General features: G+C 41.2%; 1 protein-coding gene across 4 annotated transcripts in view; it reads left to right on the top strand.

Annotated features, from left to right (window-relative positions):
• TBC1D19 (TBC1 domain family member 19) overlaps positions 1-18,963 on the top strand; it is a 131,934-nt gene that overhangs the window by 29,178 nt on the left and 83,793 nt on the right. For 2 of the 4 annotated variants that reach the window (XM_060188245.1, XM_060188244.1), the window contains 4 exons: positions 1,434-1,599; positions 1,736-1,808; positions 3,775-3,820; positions 9,237-9,312. In XM_060188245.1, the coding sequence (XP_060044228.1) occupies positions 3,819-3,820; positions 9,237-9,312 (78 nt within the window). In that variant the 5' untranslated portion in view covers positions 1,434-1,599; positions 1,736-1,808; positions 3,775-3,818. Of the gene's footprint in view, positions 1-1,433; positions 1,600-1,735; positions 1,809-3,774; positions 3,821-5,225; positions 5,284-9,236; positions 9,313-18,963 lie in introns of all 4 variants that reach the window. The other 2 variants (XM_060188246.1, XM_007535045.3) reach the window with 2 other exon arrangements.

The raw sequence follows: 18,963 nt of genomic DNA, 5'->3' as shown, positions 1-18,963 counted from the left end.
CAGCTAGGTCAGCTGTCATCTGCTCTATTGGATTCACCCCGGCCACACCCCATTCCCATTGCTCTAGCCTCTGCTCTAATGTAGACTTAGCAGCTGTACAGTGAATACTTGTTGGCTATCATGGCATTATTACACCTGTCGACAGCTCACTGTTTGTTTCCATTTCTTTCTGCACAAGTTGCTAATACCACAGAGGTTGTGAAGCTGTAGGTGTGTCCTTAGCTGCTTGTATTTTAGGTTTGTGGGGTATGTCTTATCAAGTTTGTTATAATTACTTTTCTGGGGGCTGGGTGGTGGTACACCTGGTTAAGTGCACATGTTATAGTGCACAAGGTCCTGAGTTCAGTCAAGCCCCTGGCCCCCACCTGCATGGGGAAAACTTCACAAGTGGTGAAGCAGTGCTGCAGGTGTCTCTCTTTCTCTCTCCCTCTTTATCTCCCCGGCCCTCTTGATTTCTGGCTGTCTCTATCCAACAAGTAAATAAAGATAATAATAAAAAATATTTAAAAAAAAACAAAAAAAGATTACTTTCCATGGAGTTTTGCTTTTGCTATCTACTTTCTTCTGTTTTTATGTGGAAGTCAGGGAAATTAAAAAAACAAACACATAAACCAAATATCACCACATACTAACTGTTGTCATCTCATAAAAGGATTGAGTTCTGTAGTAGAACTGGAGATAACTAGATTTCTGACTTCAGAGATCTGGTGTATGATAATTACAGTGATGAGGATTAAAAAATAGAAAGTCAGGGTTAAGGTAGTGAGTAGAAAGTTTTTTTTTTTTTTAATTTCTTAGGTTTGTAATGCTTTTGAGCTACCCTACTAGAAATGACTTCTGAAGAAATAAGTTTCTAGAATTTGATAGAGAAATGAAGGCCATGAAATATCAACACTTTAAAAGTAATCAACGCATTACAAATTGGGTACATCATTACCAGTAAATCCACTGTAGTTTTCTACTGAAAATCTGTATTTGAAGATGAAGGAGCCACTAATAAATATTTGTGAGCTAGTAGTGTTATGTATTTTTTAAAAATAAATATTCACAACAAAGACAGGTTTATGACAAGCAGCAAACCCAAGTAGGAAAACACTATTCAAAGGTTCTCCCCTCTCTGTCTTCCCCTTCTCTCTCCATTTCTCTCTGTCCTATCCAACAACAGTGACATTAATAACAACAAGAATAATAGCCACGTTAAGGATAAAACAACAAGGGCAACAAAAGGGGAAAAATAGCCTCCAGGAACAGGGAATTCCTAGTGCAGGCACCAAGCCTGGAGGCAAAAATCAAAAACAAAACAAAACAAAAAACTCAAAGATCCACTTATATGAATGCAATTGGGTTTCTGATAATTAGTTGTAGGTGCGGTGCTGCATGTGTTGGATTTAATATTAATAGAGTGAAAAATCTAAGTATTTTTTTCCTACTAGAAAAACAGATGTGAAGGATTCGTGAAGATAAAAACCCCAGATGAAGATGTGAAGTTCCCTTAAGATTCAAGTGTTTGTATTTTGAGTATGCAAACACTTGTATTATATTTTCACAGATCTCTTTGAAGAAAAAAGTCTACTCTTAAAAATTTCAGATAATTTTAAGGTACTCTAACCTCAAATGTTTCCCCCCCCCTAAATAATATGCACATTTTGGATACTCTTTAAAAAAAAAACATTCTAAGCATTAAATATCAAGCTAAGTGACTTTTGACCTCTGTCTTCTTCTTTTCTAAAATTAGGCCAGTCTTCAGAGACCCGAGATTAAACTTGAATCACTTAAAGAAGATATAAAGGAATTCTTTAAGATAACAGGTTTGTAAGTTGCTTTGCTCCCCTAACTCTAAAGCAAAATAAAGAAAACTTTATGTGGAGGACTTGTTTAATACCCAGTATTCAAAATTGTGTAATACAGACTGTGTCTAGTTTTCTAGTAGAAGAAACTATAGAATTAGAAGTATCAGAACCAGCAAGATAGCTCTCCTGGATAGTGTGTCTACTTTGTCATGCTTGTGAATCATCTAGGCTTAAGCCCCACTCCACAGTATTGGAGGAAGCTTCTGTGCTGTGCTATCTTTCTCTCTCTCCCCTTTCCCCCCGAATAAATAAGTCTGGAGTGGTTTAGTTCCAGTGATTTTATATATGTTCAGAACTGGTCAGATATTTGAATAGAATCCTGCAAAAATTCATAAGCACTGTGGGAATAACTAAATACTTTTCAGCTTCATGGCCAAAATACAACCTGTATTAATAATTTCTTTCTTTTAAAAAATTATGTATATATTTACTTATTTTGGGTAGAGATAAAGAGAAATCAAGATGCGGGGAGGAGAGAGGGAGAGAGAAGAGAGACTCCTGCAGCCCTGCTTCACCACTTGTGAAGTTTTCCCCTTGCAGGTGGGGACCAGGGGCTTGAACCCGGGTCCTTGTAAACACCACCACCTGGCACCTGTGTTGATAATTTACTTAGGTATCTTGTATTTTACTTTTCTTCCACACTTTTCTTCTCTCCTCTTTCCTACATTTTCAAATATTTTTTTTTGGTGGGGGGACCAAAAGGAAAGGTTCCCCACTAGCTTTTGCACATAGGAACTAAGGAGTAAAGTGGTTTGCTCATCCAGATAATCCCAAGTAGTTAGCAGTTTCTGTTGTTTAGGAGTTTGCCAACTAGTTAATTGTAACGTAATCACTGTGAACTGTCTTTGTCAAGTGCCTGCCTGTTTCCTGACACAACCCTCATAACATCAATAACTCAGGAGCCAAAGACTTGGGCAATCACTGAGCAACTTAGTAATGAAAGAAGGATAAGTTCCTCCCATCTCGAAAATATGGTGTCATTGTTTTACTTAAAAGTAGTACAGCAGTAGAGCCCGGGGACAGTTTAGCCTATGGAGCATGATCCTTGCTATTCGGAGCCCTCGATTTGAACCCCAGCAGCCTTTGATTGTACCATAGATGGCGCCGGAGAAGCTCCATCAATAGTGGAATCAAGCTAGGGTGTTTCGCCACCCTCCTCTTCTTCTCCTCCTCCTCCTTTTTCTCCTCCTTGCCCTCTTCTTCCTTCTCCTCCTCTTTTTCTTCTCTCCCTCTCTCTCTTTCTTTCCCTCTCTCATCCCCCAAAGGATACAAATTGGCTCACGGTGGTAGTATCATGCATGGATGAGGACCTAGCCCACATTTAAAAAAAAAAAAAAAAAAGGGAGGGACAGTCGTGCGGTAGTGTAGCGGGTTAAGCCAGGTGGCGCAAGGCACAAGGACCAGCATAAGGATCCTGGTTCGAGCCCCCGAATCCCCACCTGCAGGGGAGTTGCTTCACAGGTGGTGAAGCCGGTCTGTAGGTGTCCATCTTTTTTTCCCTATCTCTGCCTTCCCTCCTCTCTCCATTTCTCTGTATCCTATCCAACAACAAGGGCATCAATAATAACTACAACAATAAAACAACAGGGGCAATAAAAGGGAATAAATAAATATACATATATATATATATATATATATATATATATATATATATATATATATATATATAAAGGAATGTGATATTGATGACTTGATACTAGTTGTTAGTCAAGTGATACAGGAAATACTCCCTTAGTGATGCTTTACATAGCAGTTGGCAGCTGAGAAAAGTTCTTTCACAAGAAAATATTATGCTATAATTTACCTCATTTTTGATGGTGTTTAACTTTTGTTAAAATATCCATTTTTGTGAAATAAATTGAATTATAAAGTGTATTTGTTTTAAACTAATGTGTTAACATATTTTATTATTTTTAAAAAACAGGTTGGGAGAAAAAACTTCAGAATGCTGTTTATAATGAACTGAACATGTGAGTTTTCCCCACTTCTCTTGAGTTCTGTCATGTTTTGTTACATACAGCTTGTAAGCAACTGAGTGTAGTATTTCTGGGGTCATTGTTTGTATTATTATTTCTTATTAGTACTTACATAACCTTTTAAATAAGCTAACACTTTAAGAAATTAATCTTACCAGAGAATTAATGATAAATATTTTAAGCACCAAATATCCTACTAACAATTCATTAAAGAGTGTAACTAGAAAATGAGGTATTTCTCATATAATAGTATTTTAGATAACAAAAGCAGAACCCACATTTATTGTTGTTGATATTTTGTATATTATCCTTTTTCTGTCTTTGTAAAGTCACCATTCCAAACTTACGTGTGTGTGTGTGTATGTGTGTGTGTGTGTGTGTGTGTGTGTGTGTGTGTTAAATTGGTATCATTATTAATAACATCACTGTTTTTGTTTATCCGGACTTTTCCTGAGAGTCTGTTGAGGTTATCATTGCAAAAATATAAAGACCTAGAATGTTAACTGTTTAAGTATTCTGTTACTCAGTACGACCTACCACGTACCACTACTGTGCTACACACTGAGAATAGTGTAGAACAAAAGACACAGTGTCCCCCCATCATGGAACTTGTAGTCTAATGGAATAATCCTGGCGTGTGTGCATGCGTGCATGTGTGTGTCTGTCTGCTGTCAGTGTATTTATATCTCTAGCATCTTATCTCTAGTCTCAAATATTCCCTCTTTCTACCTGCCTCGTCTAACCTGCTGTTAACTCAGAAGCAAGGTGACCAGTTTACCAGCACTGGTTTTAAAATAAGGCAGCTCAAATGAGGGCCTGTGGATCTGTGCTTAGATACAGGTTTTCAAAGTTAGTATTTGCTGTGGCACTCATCACCCTCCTCCAAGCTGATTTTTGAACTTTTAAATAATATCAGATAGAGGTTCTATCTGTTGAAGTTGGCTGGTAACTAGTCCCCAAAGGAATCTGTGTTTACCAGGACACAGAAGGTTTTCAATTCACAATCTGTAGCAGTGCTGCTGTAGGCTGACTAAGGTGAACGTGGTGAATTATCTCTTTGAATCACATTGATAGCCTATCATTTCAGTGTCACTGTCTCTGTTTGGATCTGTTTTGTGTAAATACAAACATAAGTTCTCATCTGAGGAGATATTAATGATGATTACTTTATTGTGTATTAATGTTTTCTTGAAAATTGTTTTGTGAGGCATAGTACTTGATGTTTCTCTATAAAATTCCTTTTTTTTAAAGTCAGATTCTTAAATTTTTTTTTATTATCTTTATTTACTTACTGGTAGAGAAATCCAGAAATCAAGTGAGAAAGGGGTGATAGAGAAGGAGAGAGACAGAGAGACACCTGCAACACTGCTTCACCACTCGCAAACTTTTCATCCTGCAGGCTGATCAAGGGGCTGACACCCAGGTTCTTGCACACTGTGGCATGTGCACTCAACGAGGTGCGTCAACACCCGGCCCCTTCTGTAAAATTCCTTACCCAGAATATCCTTCACCCAGATATTTGCATGGTTGGTCCCACTTCAGTCATGCGTTCATATCTGAGCCTCCTCATTCTCTGGGGAGATAGCACAGAGGTCTTGAGCAGAACTTGATGCCTGAGGCTCAGAGGTCCCAGGTTTAGTCCCTGGCACCACCAAACACCAAAACCACCAAAAGCCAGAGCTGAGTAGTGTCTTGTCAAAAGAATAAACAAACAAGCACGTGTAAAGTTTTTTTTTTTTTTAAGGCTTATAAATGAATGAAGGATCCCTCCTACTTGCCTTCCCTATCTATTCAGATTCCTTCTGCCTCATTTTCTCATGGAACTTATTACTATCTGATATTCTGTTTGTTGCTTTTAGTAATTACTACCTTTATCACTAGAATACCAGGTACATGGAGATAGTGATTATTGTTTTATGTACAATCATTATACTTTGTACCAAGAGTGGCTCAAATATCTGTTGGATAAATAAGCCTGCTTCTTAAAAACAGCACACTTTGGGCTCAGGTAGAGGTTCACCTGATGGAGCACAGCATGCCATGCACTGTTGGTATGCATCTAAAAACCCCTTCTATTTCATTAGTTTAATCCCCCCTGCTTAGCACTATTCTATTTACATAACCACTTCATTCTATATACATAACTGTTGTTAACAAGCACCACCCTCCCTCCAGGGCATTGGTGGTTCAGTGGTAGAATTCTTGCCTGCTCCGCCCCCTCTCCTTGTCACACCCTGATTTTCACCAGTCACTTTTCTCTCCACCCTCTCTGCGTCGCATCCTGTTCCCACCCTACTGGGTTAGTATATTTATAAGGACAAGATTGTTTGTAGTTTTTAGTTTAGCTTAGCTTGGTATAGATTGTGCTGCGTCCTGCATGAATAAAGAGATACTGCGTACAACCCAGCCATGAGTCCCTGGTCGTCTGTTACCCACCTGTGAAGCCAGCCCGGCGAAAACAACATATGGCGCCTACAACGTGGGACCGGACCTGCGCAACTCCCAGATAAGTGAAGACTTTGCCTACCTATGCACTATGGTCTTCTCTTCTACTTATGAAGAGGTTTGCCAAAGCTTCTACTGTTTCATCATGAGACAGTTACTCTGTCTCTGGAACATTTTGCTCTGGGCCACACTTTGTTTCCCTGACCGGGAACTTTGGTTTCTTGTGACCCTAATCATAGAGCTTGGGAGATGCACGGAGATTTCTCCTTGGACTTTCTGGATTCCCTCTCCCATGTTTCCTGAGGAAAAGGACTACATTTTGCTCCGGGCCACAATTTGGTTCTTTATGACCGTGATTGTAGACCTTGGGACATGCATGGGGATTTCCACTGGGACTTTCTGGACTTCTCGCATGTTTCCCATGGAGAAGGACTACTCTAATTTGAGGAGCATTCTCGAGTACCCTGGCAGTCCCCAAGAATGGAGACACGTGGTTAGTTCTACTCTCCTGATTGGATTCTTTCTTCGATGGGAAGACACTTTTAAAAATGGGTGCCTGAAGCAATACAGCAGGAATAGTCAGAAGCACCCTAAATGGAATTTTGAAGAGCTTTTTGGACTAGGACGCCCTCCGGGGACTCATGATACTACATGGTGAGATCTGTTTCATAAGAGAGTGATTTAAATGACTGAATTTTTGTATGACATTGACTTAAAAAAAAAATGCTGGACGCAGCCATGATTTCTAGAGACACCCAGAAACAATCCAAAAAATTGTTTTTTCCCTCCTTTGATTTCTTTTTTTACGTCTTGGCATAAATCTGAAACGTTTAATCCTGAAACGGTATGAGTTATGGGCGGGGCAGATAGTGCAATGACTATGTTGATTATTCTCATGCCTGAGGCTTCTACTGTGGTTCTTCTGTTTACCTTTCCACATTTTATTGAGTTTAAACTGTTTAAACAACCTTAAAATCATACTAGAAAGGACTTCCAATTATAATGGAGTTATAAGTTATAGTAAACTTCTAATCTGCTACAAGTTTTGTTTGACAAGTAAGTGAATTTCAGCTGTCAAGTCTTCACATGAAAAAGCATCTACTCAAATGGAATTCCTGGAAATCCATTTGGACCCCTGTTCTCTGACATCGCCCACAAGATGGAATGACTACAACACACCCCCGGAAACCAATGATGTGACCTGGCACGACCTGAAGAAACAGATTCACAGACTCCAAAGATCACTCTCTACAGAAAAGCAGAATTCTGGTGGCTGAATTCCCCATCGAGACAGACATGCAGCGTTTCATCCCTTGGTATTTTCTTCCGTGGTCATCTACTTTGGACTGACACCTCCATCAGACTTACTGGTACACGCTGCTGTGTTTCTCAAAGACTAACTTCAGCCAATTGCCTTGAGACTTTATAGACCATGTTCCCTCACCTGCAGGCTCTGTCCCCAGAGGTAGAAAACTCTCCCTCCTTATTAGGTTATGCCCACAGAGACAGGAAATGCCCTTTGAGGCAAGAGATGCCCCCAGAGGCATGAAACGCTCCCAGAGGCAAGAAATGCCCTTTCGCCTGCTAGGCCTTGCCCTTTGAGGCAAGAAACGTTCCCCTTGGCATCACACTGGTTATTGCTGCTCGCCTATTTTGTTTTCCATGTCTTATGCCAGTTCTTTTGAAAACGCCTGTATGATATAGGTTTCTGTTCACCCCACAATCCTGATACTATGGCCATTAGTTAAAAAGAAAGGGGGAATTGTTGGTATGCTTCTAAAAACCCCTTCTATTTCATTAGTTTAATCCCCCCTGCTTAGCACTATTCTATTTACATAACCACTTCATTCTATATACATAACTGTTGTTAACAAGCACCACCCTCCCTCCAGGGCATTGGTGGTTTAGTGGTAGAATTCTTGCCTGCTCCGCCCCCTCTCCTTGTCACACCCTGATTTTCACCAGTCACTTTTCTTTCCACCCTCTCTGCGTCGCATCCTGTTCCCACCCTACTGGGCTAGTATATTTATAAGGACAAGATTGTTTGTAGTTTTTAGTTTAGCTTAGCTTGGTATAGATTGTGCTGCGTCCTGCATGAATAAAGAGATACTGCGTACAACCCAGCCATGAGTCCCTGGTCGTCTGTTACCTGCCCGTGAAGCCAGCCCGGCGAAAACAACTATGCACGAGGACCCATTTGCAAACTCCTGGTCTCCACCTGTAGGGCAGAAGCATTGCAAGTAGTAGAGCAGTACTTCAGCTGTCTCCTTCTCTTTCTGTCTCTCACCAGCTATTAAAAATGGTAGGGTGTCGGGCAGTAGCGCAGTGGGTTAAGCGCACATGGTGCAAAGCACAAGGACCAGCATAAGGACAGGCGGTGAAGCAGGTCTGCAGGTGTCTATCTTTCTCTCTCCCTCTCTGTCTCTCCCTCCTCTCTCCATTTCTCTCTGTCCTATCCAACAACGACGACATCAATAACAACAATAACTACAACAATGAAACAACAAGGGCAACAAAAGGAAATAAAATAGGTAAATAATTTTTTAAAAAACGGCTGCCGTAAATGGTGCAGGCAGTGAGCCCCAGCAATACATCTGGTGACCCGCCACATATATATGAAAATGTAATGTTATTTAAACAGAAAATATGTGAGACATTAGCTTTTAGGTCTTATTAAATGTACGGCCTATGTATTAAAACATGATGCTAGTGAAAGGTAACAGCTACATTGCTGTTTCAACTGTGTAAGATAAGAATCACATGGAAAAGCTGGGAGAAATGAAGAGTCGATGCATCAGAAAGCTAAGTAAGATCCATCAGCCTGTCGCCGCACCCTGCGGAAACACACCAGGTTGTAGCAGCTATGCTGTTACAGCCGGACGGCAGAGGTAAGTGATTTCCATCCACAAGATACATGCGCAGTCAGAATGGCAGACAATCTTCAGCCGCCTCTGCTTGCCTCTAGGTTTCCTTTACCTGCTCACCCTGCTGCACCTCCCGAGCATCTTAAGGAGCCTCTGGTGTACATGAGGAAAGCACAGGTGGGCTATCACTCCTTTTTATTTTTCTAGATCACGTCATATAATGTTGAGTGAAAGGTCCTTATTGACACCAGTAGTCCATTTAATTCATTATATGGAAAACTGGGTAAGAGCCCCTGAAATTGGCATGAGCAGTATTTCTATACTGTCCCACTTCCTTTTCTTAACTAAGGATTATATGATTTCAACTGTTATAATCTTGAAAATGCTGAGTGGAAGTAAAAAAGTAAAATAAAAAAGTCCTAGTCTATACTGACCTGAAATTCAACATATGCTAAATATAGTGTGTATGCCCTGTGATATTAAAGAAATGAAATGGGCATAGCCTGACTCACTGTCCCCTTAACATTTAAGCATTTGGAGTTAATGCTACTCCTCTGTATTTGAAATATACCTACATGTATGTACACATTTTATGCATGTATACTTATTTTCATGAGGGAAGAGAGATCAGAGCATTATTTGGTTCTGATATGTGTAGTGCCAGTGATTGAACCCCAGGCCTTAGACTTGCAAAGCCTGTGCTATACCTCCCAGTCATGAAATATTAATTTATTTGTCTTCACACTAAGCTGTTACATACTAATTATATTTTTATGGCACAACTCAAAAGACTTGCATCTTAAATGGACTGAAACAAGTAAAACTCAAGTTAGAAGACTAAAATAAAGAGCTGGGTGGTGGTGTACCAGATAGAGCGCACATGCTGCAGTGCACAAGGATACAGATTCAAGTTTCTGGCCCCTCCTGCAAGGGGATGGGGAAGCTTGACAAATGATTAAGCAGTGCTGCAAATGTCTCTCTTTCCCTCTATCTCCCCCTTACTTCTTGGTTTCTCTTTGTTTATCAAACAAACAAACATGTAGATAAAATACAGGAAATTCAAATACCCACTAGCTCTTTTCGTGTTTTCTGCCCGGTCACAGTCTGGTCCAGCTGCGTGTGTGGCAGCCCTACTCCTGAGTCTTCCTGACAGTGCTGAGCAAGGTCTGCCATTGCCGAAGCGCTGCCTGCCCATCACAGAGCCAACCTGACTTCCCCTGCAGAGCCTCAGGAATTTATATGAAAAACAAAAACAAAAACGGAAAAACATTTGAAATATATCCCAAATAACTTCCAGCAACCCTCCTTCCAAATTCAACACTGTCACTATGGCTCTGCTGCTCTTAGGGGAACATTCACTTCCTTGAATTGTCATGTCATGTCATGGCATGTCATGTCATGTCATGTCATGTCATGTCGTCATAGAAGTGAATTATTAGACAGTTTCAGCTGCCATTAAAACCATCCCAAGTAGATGGGGAGGAGTAGTATAAACACAAAGCATGGAGGCACTGCAGAAATCTGCCGTGTTATTTTGATCTCTAGGTGTGATACCTTTAAGGCTCCTAATCGGACACTATTGTTGACAAATCACAAAGCATAATCAAGTGACGCGTCTCTGATAGAAATGTTTTTTGTCTTTTGCTGTAGAAGTAGAACACTCCAGAAACTAAAACTAAGACAGGTGGGTTAAGTATTGTTTTAGTGCAATTTGAAAGTTTTCAAAATGCTTAGTGAATGTACCATTTTTAGCCTATCAAGTGTGAGAAACCAAACACACAAGTTGATTTCCTATCCTGGATGAAATAAAGAGCTATCGAGGGAAACAACAGATCCAGTCTTGTTTGTTTGCTGCCAGGTTTTTCGCTCGGGCTTCATGCCTCATAATTCAGCCACTCCCAGAGGACCAACCCTTTCTTCCTTCATACCAACCGACCTGCCTGTGTGCTTACCCATTTCTTTCCCTCTCTCTCTTTCTTCCACCTATCTATTGGGTAGAGACAGAGAGAAATCAAGGGGGAGAGGGGATAGGGAGTAAGAGAGACAGACACCTGTAGCATTGCTTGTGAAGCTTCTCTCCGTAGGTAGGGACCAGGGGCTTGAACTTGGGTCCTTGTGTTGTACCATGTGTGCTCAACTGGATGTGCCGTTGGTGGGCCCCATCTTCCTCTGCCCTTCCTTCTTTCTTTCCTCTCCATGCCACCCCCCCCCCATTTTATTAAAAAAAAAAGAAGTTGAAGAGCCTTATTCCACTAGGGACAGATTGAAAACAGGCTGGAGGTAGGGATCAGCCTGCCAGTGTCCATGTCCAGTGGAGAAGCAATTACAGAATCCAGACCTTCTGCTTTCTGCACCCCATAAAGAATTTTGGTCCATACTCCCAGAAAGGTAAATGATAGGGGATGTAACTGCTTATTTTTATTTTTTATTTTATTAGTGACTTAATATTGATTTACAAAATTACATGTCAACCGGGGTGTGACCCCACACCATTACCACCAGGGTTCAGGATCCCCAGCCCCTCCATTGCAAGCCACTGTCATTCTCCTAAGGCTGCAGACATGGGTTAACTATCATCTCTACGACTATCTGCCTACATTTGTACATAATTACCCCCTTTTTCTTCCAGGTCCAGTCCTCTCTTCCCCTCCAAACCACACATAACCCTACTGCTACATTCAGATGTCCCTCTCCTTTTCCTCTTCTCTCTCTGGGTCCCATTGGAGTTGGAGTTCAGAGCCTTTTACCCTCTTCCACCTATCACTTCTCCATCACTGGGATTATGGACCAATATTGTTTTTGCAGTAGTCCAGGAGGTGGCTCAATGGGCAAAATTGTCTTTAAGTTGCAGAAGGTAGGAGTTCTAACATCTGTAATTGCTTCTCTGCTGGACCTGGGCATTGGCAGGTCCATCCATTCCCCTAGCCTGTCTCTGTCTTTCCCTTTTGGGGCAGGGCTTTGGAGAGGCAAGGTTTCAGAACACACTGCCCAGAGGTCATCTGCCCAGAGAAGTCAAGTTGGAATCATGGTAGCATCTGCAACTTGGTGTCTGGAAGGTGGCAAGGATATAAAGAGAGACAAAATTGTTAATGAACAGGAACCAAAAAGTAGGAACAGAGCAGATGAGAATAGGCCCACAAGAGGGCTTATGATGACGTTCCTAATGGCAGTGCCCAGGGGTGGTGCAGAGAGGGGCCCATTAGAGGTCTAGGCCCATCATATTTGTGTGGGAATCCAAGGATTCCCTGACTAGGGCCCTAGATGGTGAGGTGGTGTGATATTGACCAAAAGGGCCGTTATTAAGTGAGCCAGTCTCTTGCCCTTATCCAACTCTTTATCTGATAACCTTAGATTTTTTCCCAATTGTTTAAGCATTGAGACTGCTTTTTCACTCCATTGTTGGAGTGAAGTAGTTGCACTAAAGATCCACAGTGCCTAAAAGATTTGCTACCTGCCGTTTTACAGTGTTTGCCAATCCCAGAACTAAATTATTTATTAAGAGTAGAGACTGTGCATCTCATCCTGAGCATCTCGCACTGCGCTAGCTCCTAGGACACTCAATAAATGTTTGCTGGAATAATTGATTTTTTTTGGCCATGGCCACACTATGCCATTCCCCTGTTAGTTAGCATCTGCCTGTCTTCTTATGTGTGCTCTCCGAGAATTACTGGGGTCTTCAACTGCCTGTTGTACTGGGTATTTCTCTCCTCTTTGCCTGAAAGCTACTTCATCTAGCAGGTTCTCTCTTGCCCCACCAGCCTCATATTGTCCTGCCATTCCATCACTTCACCTAAAACTAGCTCTACTCGTTCTCAATGTCCTGAAACTATTGAATATATAGACGGAAAATCACACAAATTCTATGTTTACTATTAATTTGGTTCAAATTTGTCTTTCATTGGATTCATTCTGCCATCAGTTGACCCTTTTATTACTGATTAGTGAAACTTTTCCATGTTTGTATAGTCTTCAATTTTTATTTCACTCATTTTTAGCACTTGCCAACTTACTTCATTAAGAATATTCAGGGCACCTCATTCAAGCTGCTACAGCTTCTCTCCTCCTAGCTGCCACTTATTTTTGTTGTTGTTGTTCTGTGAACAACTGCTTACATTTCTATACTGAGCATATTTTCCAAACCTCCTATTTCTTTCTTCCTCCTATTTAAGGCCTTAGCAGTGGTGCTCCGGGTAGAGCACATACTTTACCATGTGTGAGGACCCAGCTTCAAGCCCCCAGAATCCCCCCCCCCCCACAGGGGGATGCTTCTTGAGCTGGAGAGCAGTGCTCCAGGTGCCTCTCCTCCTTGCTCTCTCCTCTCCTTCTCAGTCTCCATTCAAGAAAATAAGAAAAAGGGAAAAGTCAAAAACAAGAAAGCAAAAACAAAAGACAAAATATGACCACCAGAAGTATTGGATTCTTTGTACAGGCATCATGCTTCAGAAATAACCCTTGTGAGAGAAATAACCCTAGAGAGAGAGAGAGAGAGAGAGAGAGAGAGACCCAAGTACTGTTTTTGCTTAATTATATATGATATGAGGAATTAACTTTATGTCTTACACATGTGAGTCCTGCATTCTAACCACTGCACAATGTTTCCCTGCTACTATTATAGTAATTTAGACTTGACTTTGATCTCAACTTTCCAAATTCAAAGAGTCACCAGGTCGTATAAATTATTTCTTTCTCTTTTTATTATCAGAACTGTTAACATAGCGAGATGATGACAGCGGTGAGGGTGATAGCAACTTTATTCTACGGAGTGCTTCTTTCAGACATTATGCTTTAACTTAGATCCTTGTCTCTTTGCTGGGGTGGGGGGAAGGCAAGAAGGATAGTGAAATGCTGAGGATCAAACCCAAGGCCTCATACTTGCAAGACATACACTTTACCGCTGAGCTATATTCTCAGTCCTTACATCCTTGTCTTAGTTTATTGTGATGTGGGGGGGTGCTTCAGTGATTCAGGCTGACTTTTTCTTCTCCTTTTTTTTTTTTTTTAACCAGAGCACAGCTCGGCTCTGGCATATAGTGGTACAGTGGATTGAACCTGGGTCTTTGGAGCTTAGGCATGAGAGTCTCTTTGTATAATCATTTTGCTATCTACTTCTGCCCTAGAGATTTCTTTTTCTTTTTAATATTTATTTGTTTGCTTGTTTGTTTGTTTATTACCAGATTACTGCTCAGCTCTGGATGAAGGTGGCACAGGGGATTGTACCTGGGACTTTGGAGCTTCAGTCTCTTTGAATAACCATTATGCTAACTACCCTCCACCCTCAGGCTGACATTTTCAGATAGACAGATGTTGGGTAGTATGCCAGCTCCCCTGGCTTAAAGCTTCTGTCTCTAATCTTGCTTAACTAAGCACCGGCATGCCTGCATGGCTTTGGTTTGATCCCACTCAAAGCTGCAGTCTCTTTACATAACCACTGTTAACTAAGCACCACCCTCCCTCCAGGGCATTGGTTTAATCCCCACTGGTTCACGCTGTCTTTTTGCTCCGCCCCCTCTCCTAGTCACACCTGTTTCCACCCTACTTGGCTAGTATATTATACAAGCTGCTTTTCTGAGTAAAAACACTTGGAACTGCTTTCCGGCTCCGAGAGTTCCAGAGTGTATCTCCTGCGGTGTTAACTCAACCCAGAGAGCACTTGCTTGGGAAGAAGCACCCTCAGGCTATCCCGGCAGACAGAGTGAGCCACAATAGTACCACAGCTTCCCCTAGTGCCTTGGGGATGAGGGCCTCAACCCTGGGTTTCAGGCATGAACAAGCAGGCTCCTTTCCGGGTGAGCTAGCTAACTGGGCCCCTTGTCTTAACCTTGTTATCTTCCTGACTGATCGTGACTCTCTTCCCATTTCCTTACATTTCCCTAATATTAGTAGCTTTAACTACAAGTATTTAAACCTACTATATCAGTGCCTTCTAAGAAGCCTTCAGTGATTCCCAACCGCCTAACAAGTTAAGTTTTTGTGCTAGAGTTGAGCATTTGAGAATGCCTAGCTATCACCAGCCTCCCCACCATTCAGCCATCTCTGCTCCCTTGTACCTTCCCCTCTTACATCTTTAACGTTTCTCTTATTATTATTATTTTTTTTCTTGTCATGGGAAATCCTTTCTACTTGATCCACATTATAAAGCCCCATCTATTTTGCAAGGGTCAGTTTAGACGGTGTGTTTGATATTTTTACTCTTACTGAGAAAGCTCTCTGCCTCTTTGGATGCTTGTAGCTCATGATCATTCCATGACCCCTTTTGCAGATTGCATGCCATTGTAGAAAATTCTATATGTGGCTTTCTGACGTCTCGTGTAAGCCTATTAAACTGTGTAGCAATCACACCTAGTACATTGACCTTTACGTAGCAGGTGTTTGTGTGTTTGTGAATACTTGTCATCTCTTGTACCGATTATTGCAGTATTCATTTAGGACATATTTATTGTCTGTTGGTAGGCAACATGCTGCTCTGTGTTATAGAGATTAAAAAATAAGTTCTCCTGATACCTAGATGATTTGATAATTCAGAGAAGACTTGGGTACAAGTAGCTGGAGTATAAGGAAAGAAGTGGCATATTCTAAGGGGGAATGACTAGAAAGTTCTGAAGGAGCACTAGACAGATGATCCCTCATCAGGAACTTTTATTTTCTCTTCGTGACCAAAAAGAGCTTTTAAAAAATCCAGTTGGGGGTGGCTGGGCAGTGACACATTTGGTTAAATGCACATAGTATGAAACTCAAGGACCTGTGCAAGAATCCAGTTTCAGGCCCCCGTCTCCCCACATTGAAGCACATCTATAGGTGTCTGTCTTTCTCTCTCCCTTTTTATTTCCCCCTCCCCTCTCAATTTCTATCTCATCAAAACAAACAAATAAACAAAAACCGAAAAAAATGGTCACCAGGAGCAGTGGATTGGTAGTGCAGGTGCTGAGCCCCAGTGATAACCCTGGAAGAAAAAAAAAAAATCCAGTTGCTTTTCCTTCATTTTTAATTCAGTAAAATAGGTGGGCAGAAAATATTTTAGGACTATGCTAGGAAAATTTGATCCATTTTTTTCTATTAAAGTTTCATGAGTTACTTTAATTTCACTTAGCTCTTGATTGTGTGTTTGGAGTTGGAATGTAGACCGTCTATCTGCAGTCTGGGCGAGCTCTGCTGATGTTTGATTTTCTGGGCTGACAAGGGAAAGAGGCTTATTACACTGTATCAGCACTTCCCATAGTGTTTTCTGCAAAATACCTTTCCTAATAGATACTCCACAAAAAAAGAAAAAGAAATAGGAGTTCCATGGACAATAATTCTGCTCTCCTTTTGATAAATCAATACTTTATTATTTTTAATGATGTATTTATTTTACCAAATCATCTTAGTGGGGGAAATAATGGTTCACAGGAAAGTCGTTGACACGAGTGCAGTCTCTTTCCTCAACGTGATAGACATCTGCACACCACTCCCACCACCAACCCATGTCTCTCTTCACCATCGTGTCCTGGGTACCTGACACCCTCTCCCCCCTCATCCCACCCCATTTTCCCAGAGTCTTTTGCTTCGCCAAAAGAAGAAGTTTATTTAATTTTTTTCCAAAAGATACGGATGGAGACACACACATACACACACACACAGAGAATGAGAGTGAACAGAGCACCACTTGGCTCTGGAATATGGCAGTGTCAGGGACTGAATCATAGGAATATCTGTATGGCTGGGCAAACATCTAACTACAAACATGTGGTCTTTGCCATATGAATTAGCCCAGTCCTCATCTGAGTGTTCCCTGCCCCCTTCTCTCCCTGAAGCTCCAGACCCTTAGAGCCCATGCCTTAGCTCTGGCTAAATACCCCATCTTGCCTTACTATCTTTGGGGCACTTCCTTTCTGTGTGGGCTCCCTGTTGTACAAAATTCATCTTTTTAACCCTATAAACTATCGGGTGTTAATTTTGATTACTTGTCCAGTCCAAGAAGAATCCAGAAGGGAAAGGAGAAATTTCCCCTCCTCTCCACTCCTGTATGATCACCTAGATTCTCTAGTCTCTGAAGTAGGATCAGGGTCTCTCTTTTCATAGCAATGTCTCTAACATCTGGCACAGCGTATCTCCTGTGGTAGATACTCAGTATAGACTTTTAGAAATTATTATTATGTACATTTTTTAAACTATTTATTTTTAAATTTTTATTATCTTTATTATTGGATAGAGACAGCCAGAAATCTAAAGGAAGGGGGAGATAGAGAAGGATCAAGACAGAGAGACATCTGCAGCTCTGCTTCACCACTCTTGAAGCTTTCCCCTCAGGTGGGGACTGAGGGCTTGAACCTGAGTCCTTGAACACTGTAACATGTATGCTCAACCAAGTGCACCACCACCCGGCTCCTTAGGTTTTTATTTATTATTGGACAGAGACAGAGAGAAACTGAAGGAGAAGATAGGGAGGGAAAGAGACAGAGAGGCACCTGCACCCCTACTTCAACAATTTTGAAGCTTTCCCCCTGCAGGTGGGGAACAGGGGCTTGAACCCAGGTCCTTGTATAGAGTATTGTGTGCACTTAACGAGTGTGCCACTGCCTGGACCCCGAAATCATAACTTTTTTTTTAAATGGAAAAATTTCCCTCCTAGAGTATATTCATTCCATTCTTTTCCTGGTAGTTCCACTTCTAGACTCTTATCTAAAGGAATGAATTAGATAAACACAGCAATTTATGTTCATGACAATAGTAACAAATTAAAAAGGTATTTCCACTCAAATATCTATATGCATATAAATACACATCTATCTCAGTTACGCACACAACCTGCATAGAAAAATCATAGAACAACATGTTAACAGCGGTTGTTTTGGTTGATGGCACTTTGTGGCAGCTCATTTATGGTCCCCTCCCTCCCCCAATGATGGGGCCTATGCCACTTATTTCCCTCAAGTCTTTTGATTTTTATTTCAGAGAGAGGGGGGGAGAGAGAGAGAGAGAGAGAGAAAGAGAGAGAGAGAGAGAAATACCATAGCACTGGAGACTTTGCAGCTGTGTGGTACTGGGGTTCAAACTCAGGGCCTGCCTGTCTCCCAGACCTGATTTTACTCTTTACACGTTGTTTTAGCTTTTGAGTTATCTCATTTAAACTTTTAAAATATTTTATTTAGGGAGTCGGGCTGTAGCGCAGCGGGTTAAGCGCAGGTGGCGCAAAGCACAAGGACCGGCATAAGGATCCCGGTTCGAACCCCGGCTCCCCACCTGCAGGGGAATCGCTTCACAGGCGGTGAAGCAGGTCTGCAGGTGTCTATCTTTCTCTCCCCCTCTCTGTCTTCCCCTCCTCTCTCCATTTCTCTCTGTCCTATCCAACAACGACAACAACAATAATAACTACAACAATAAAACAACAAGGGCAGCAAAAGGGAATAAATAAACAAAATAAATATTTTTTAAAAATTAAAAAAATTTATTTAAATGTTCATTTATTGAATAGAAGTAGAGAGAAACTGAGATGAGAGGGAAGAGGAGAGGAGAGAGACAGAGAGAAACTTGTAGCCCTGCTTTACCACTCATGAAGCTTCCCCCCTGCAGGTGGGGACTGGGGGCTTGAACCTGGATCCTTTTGCATGGTAACAATTGTGCATTCTCCTGGATGTGCTACCACCCAGCCCCAAAATGTTACTTTTATAGTCAGAGAAGAAATACTAAAACCCATACATTATCTAACAGGGCTATGGTTGGTAGTACTTTTATTTTTTGTCAAAGCAAAGAAAATAATTTTACTATTTCATTATCTTTTTAAATAAGAAAACAGGAGTTTTTATATTCCTTAATAAAAGTTATAGACTACATGTTTTTATTATTTATAAA

This window comes from Erinaceus europaeus, chromosome 3 (genome assembly GCF_950295315.1).
Source record: "Erinaceus europaeus chromosome 3, mEriEur2.1, whole genome shotgun sequence".
In the NCBI taxonomy this organism is placed as follows: domain Eukaryota; kingdom Metazoa; phylum Chordata; class Mammalia; order Eulipotyphla; family Erinaceidae; genus Erinaceus; species Erinaceus europaeus.
This window is presented reverse-complemented; position numbering and strand designations above follow the sequence as displayed.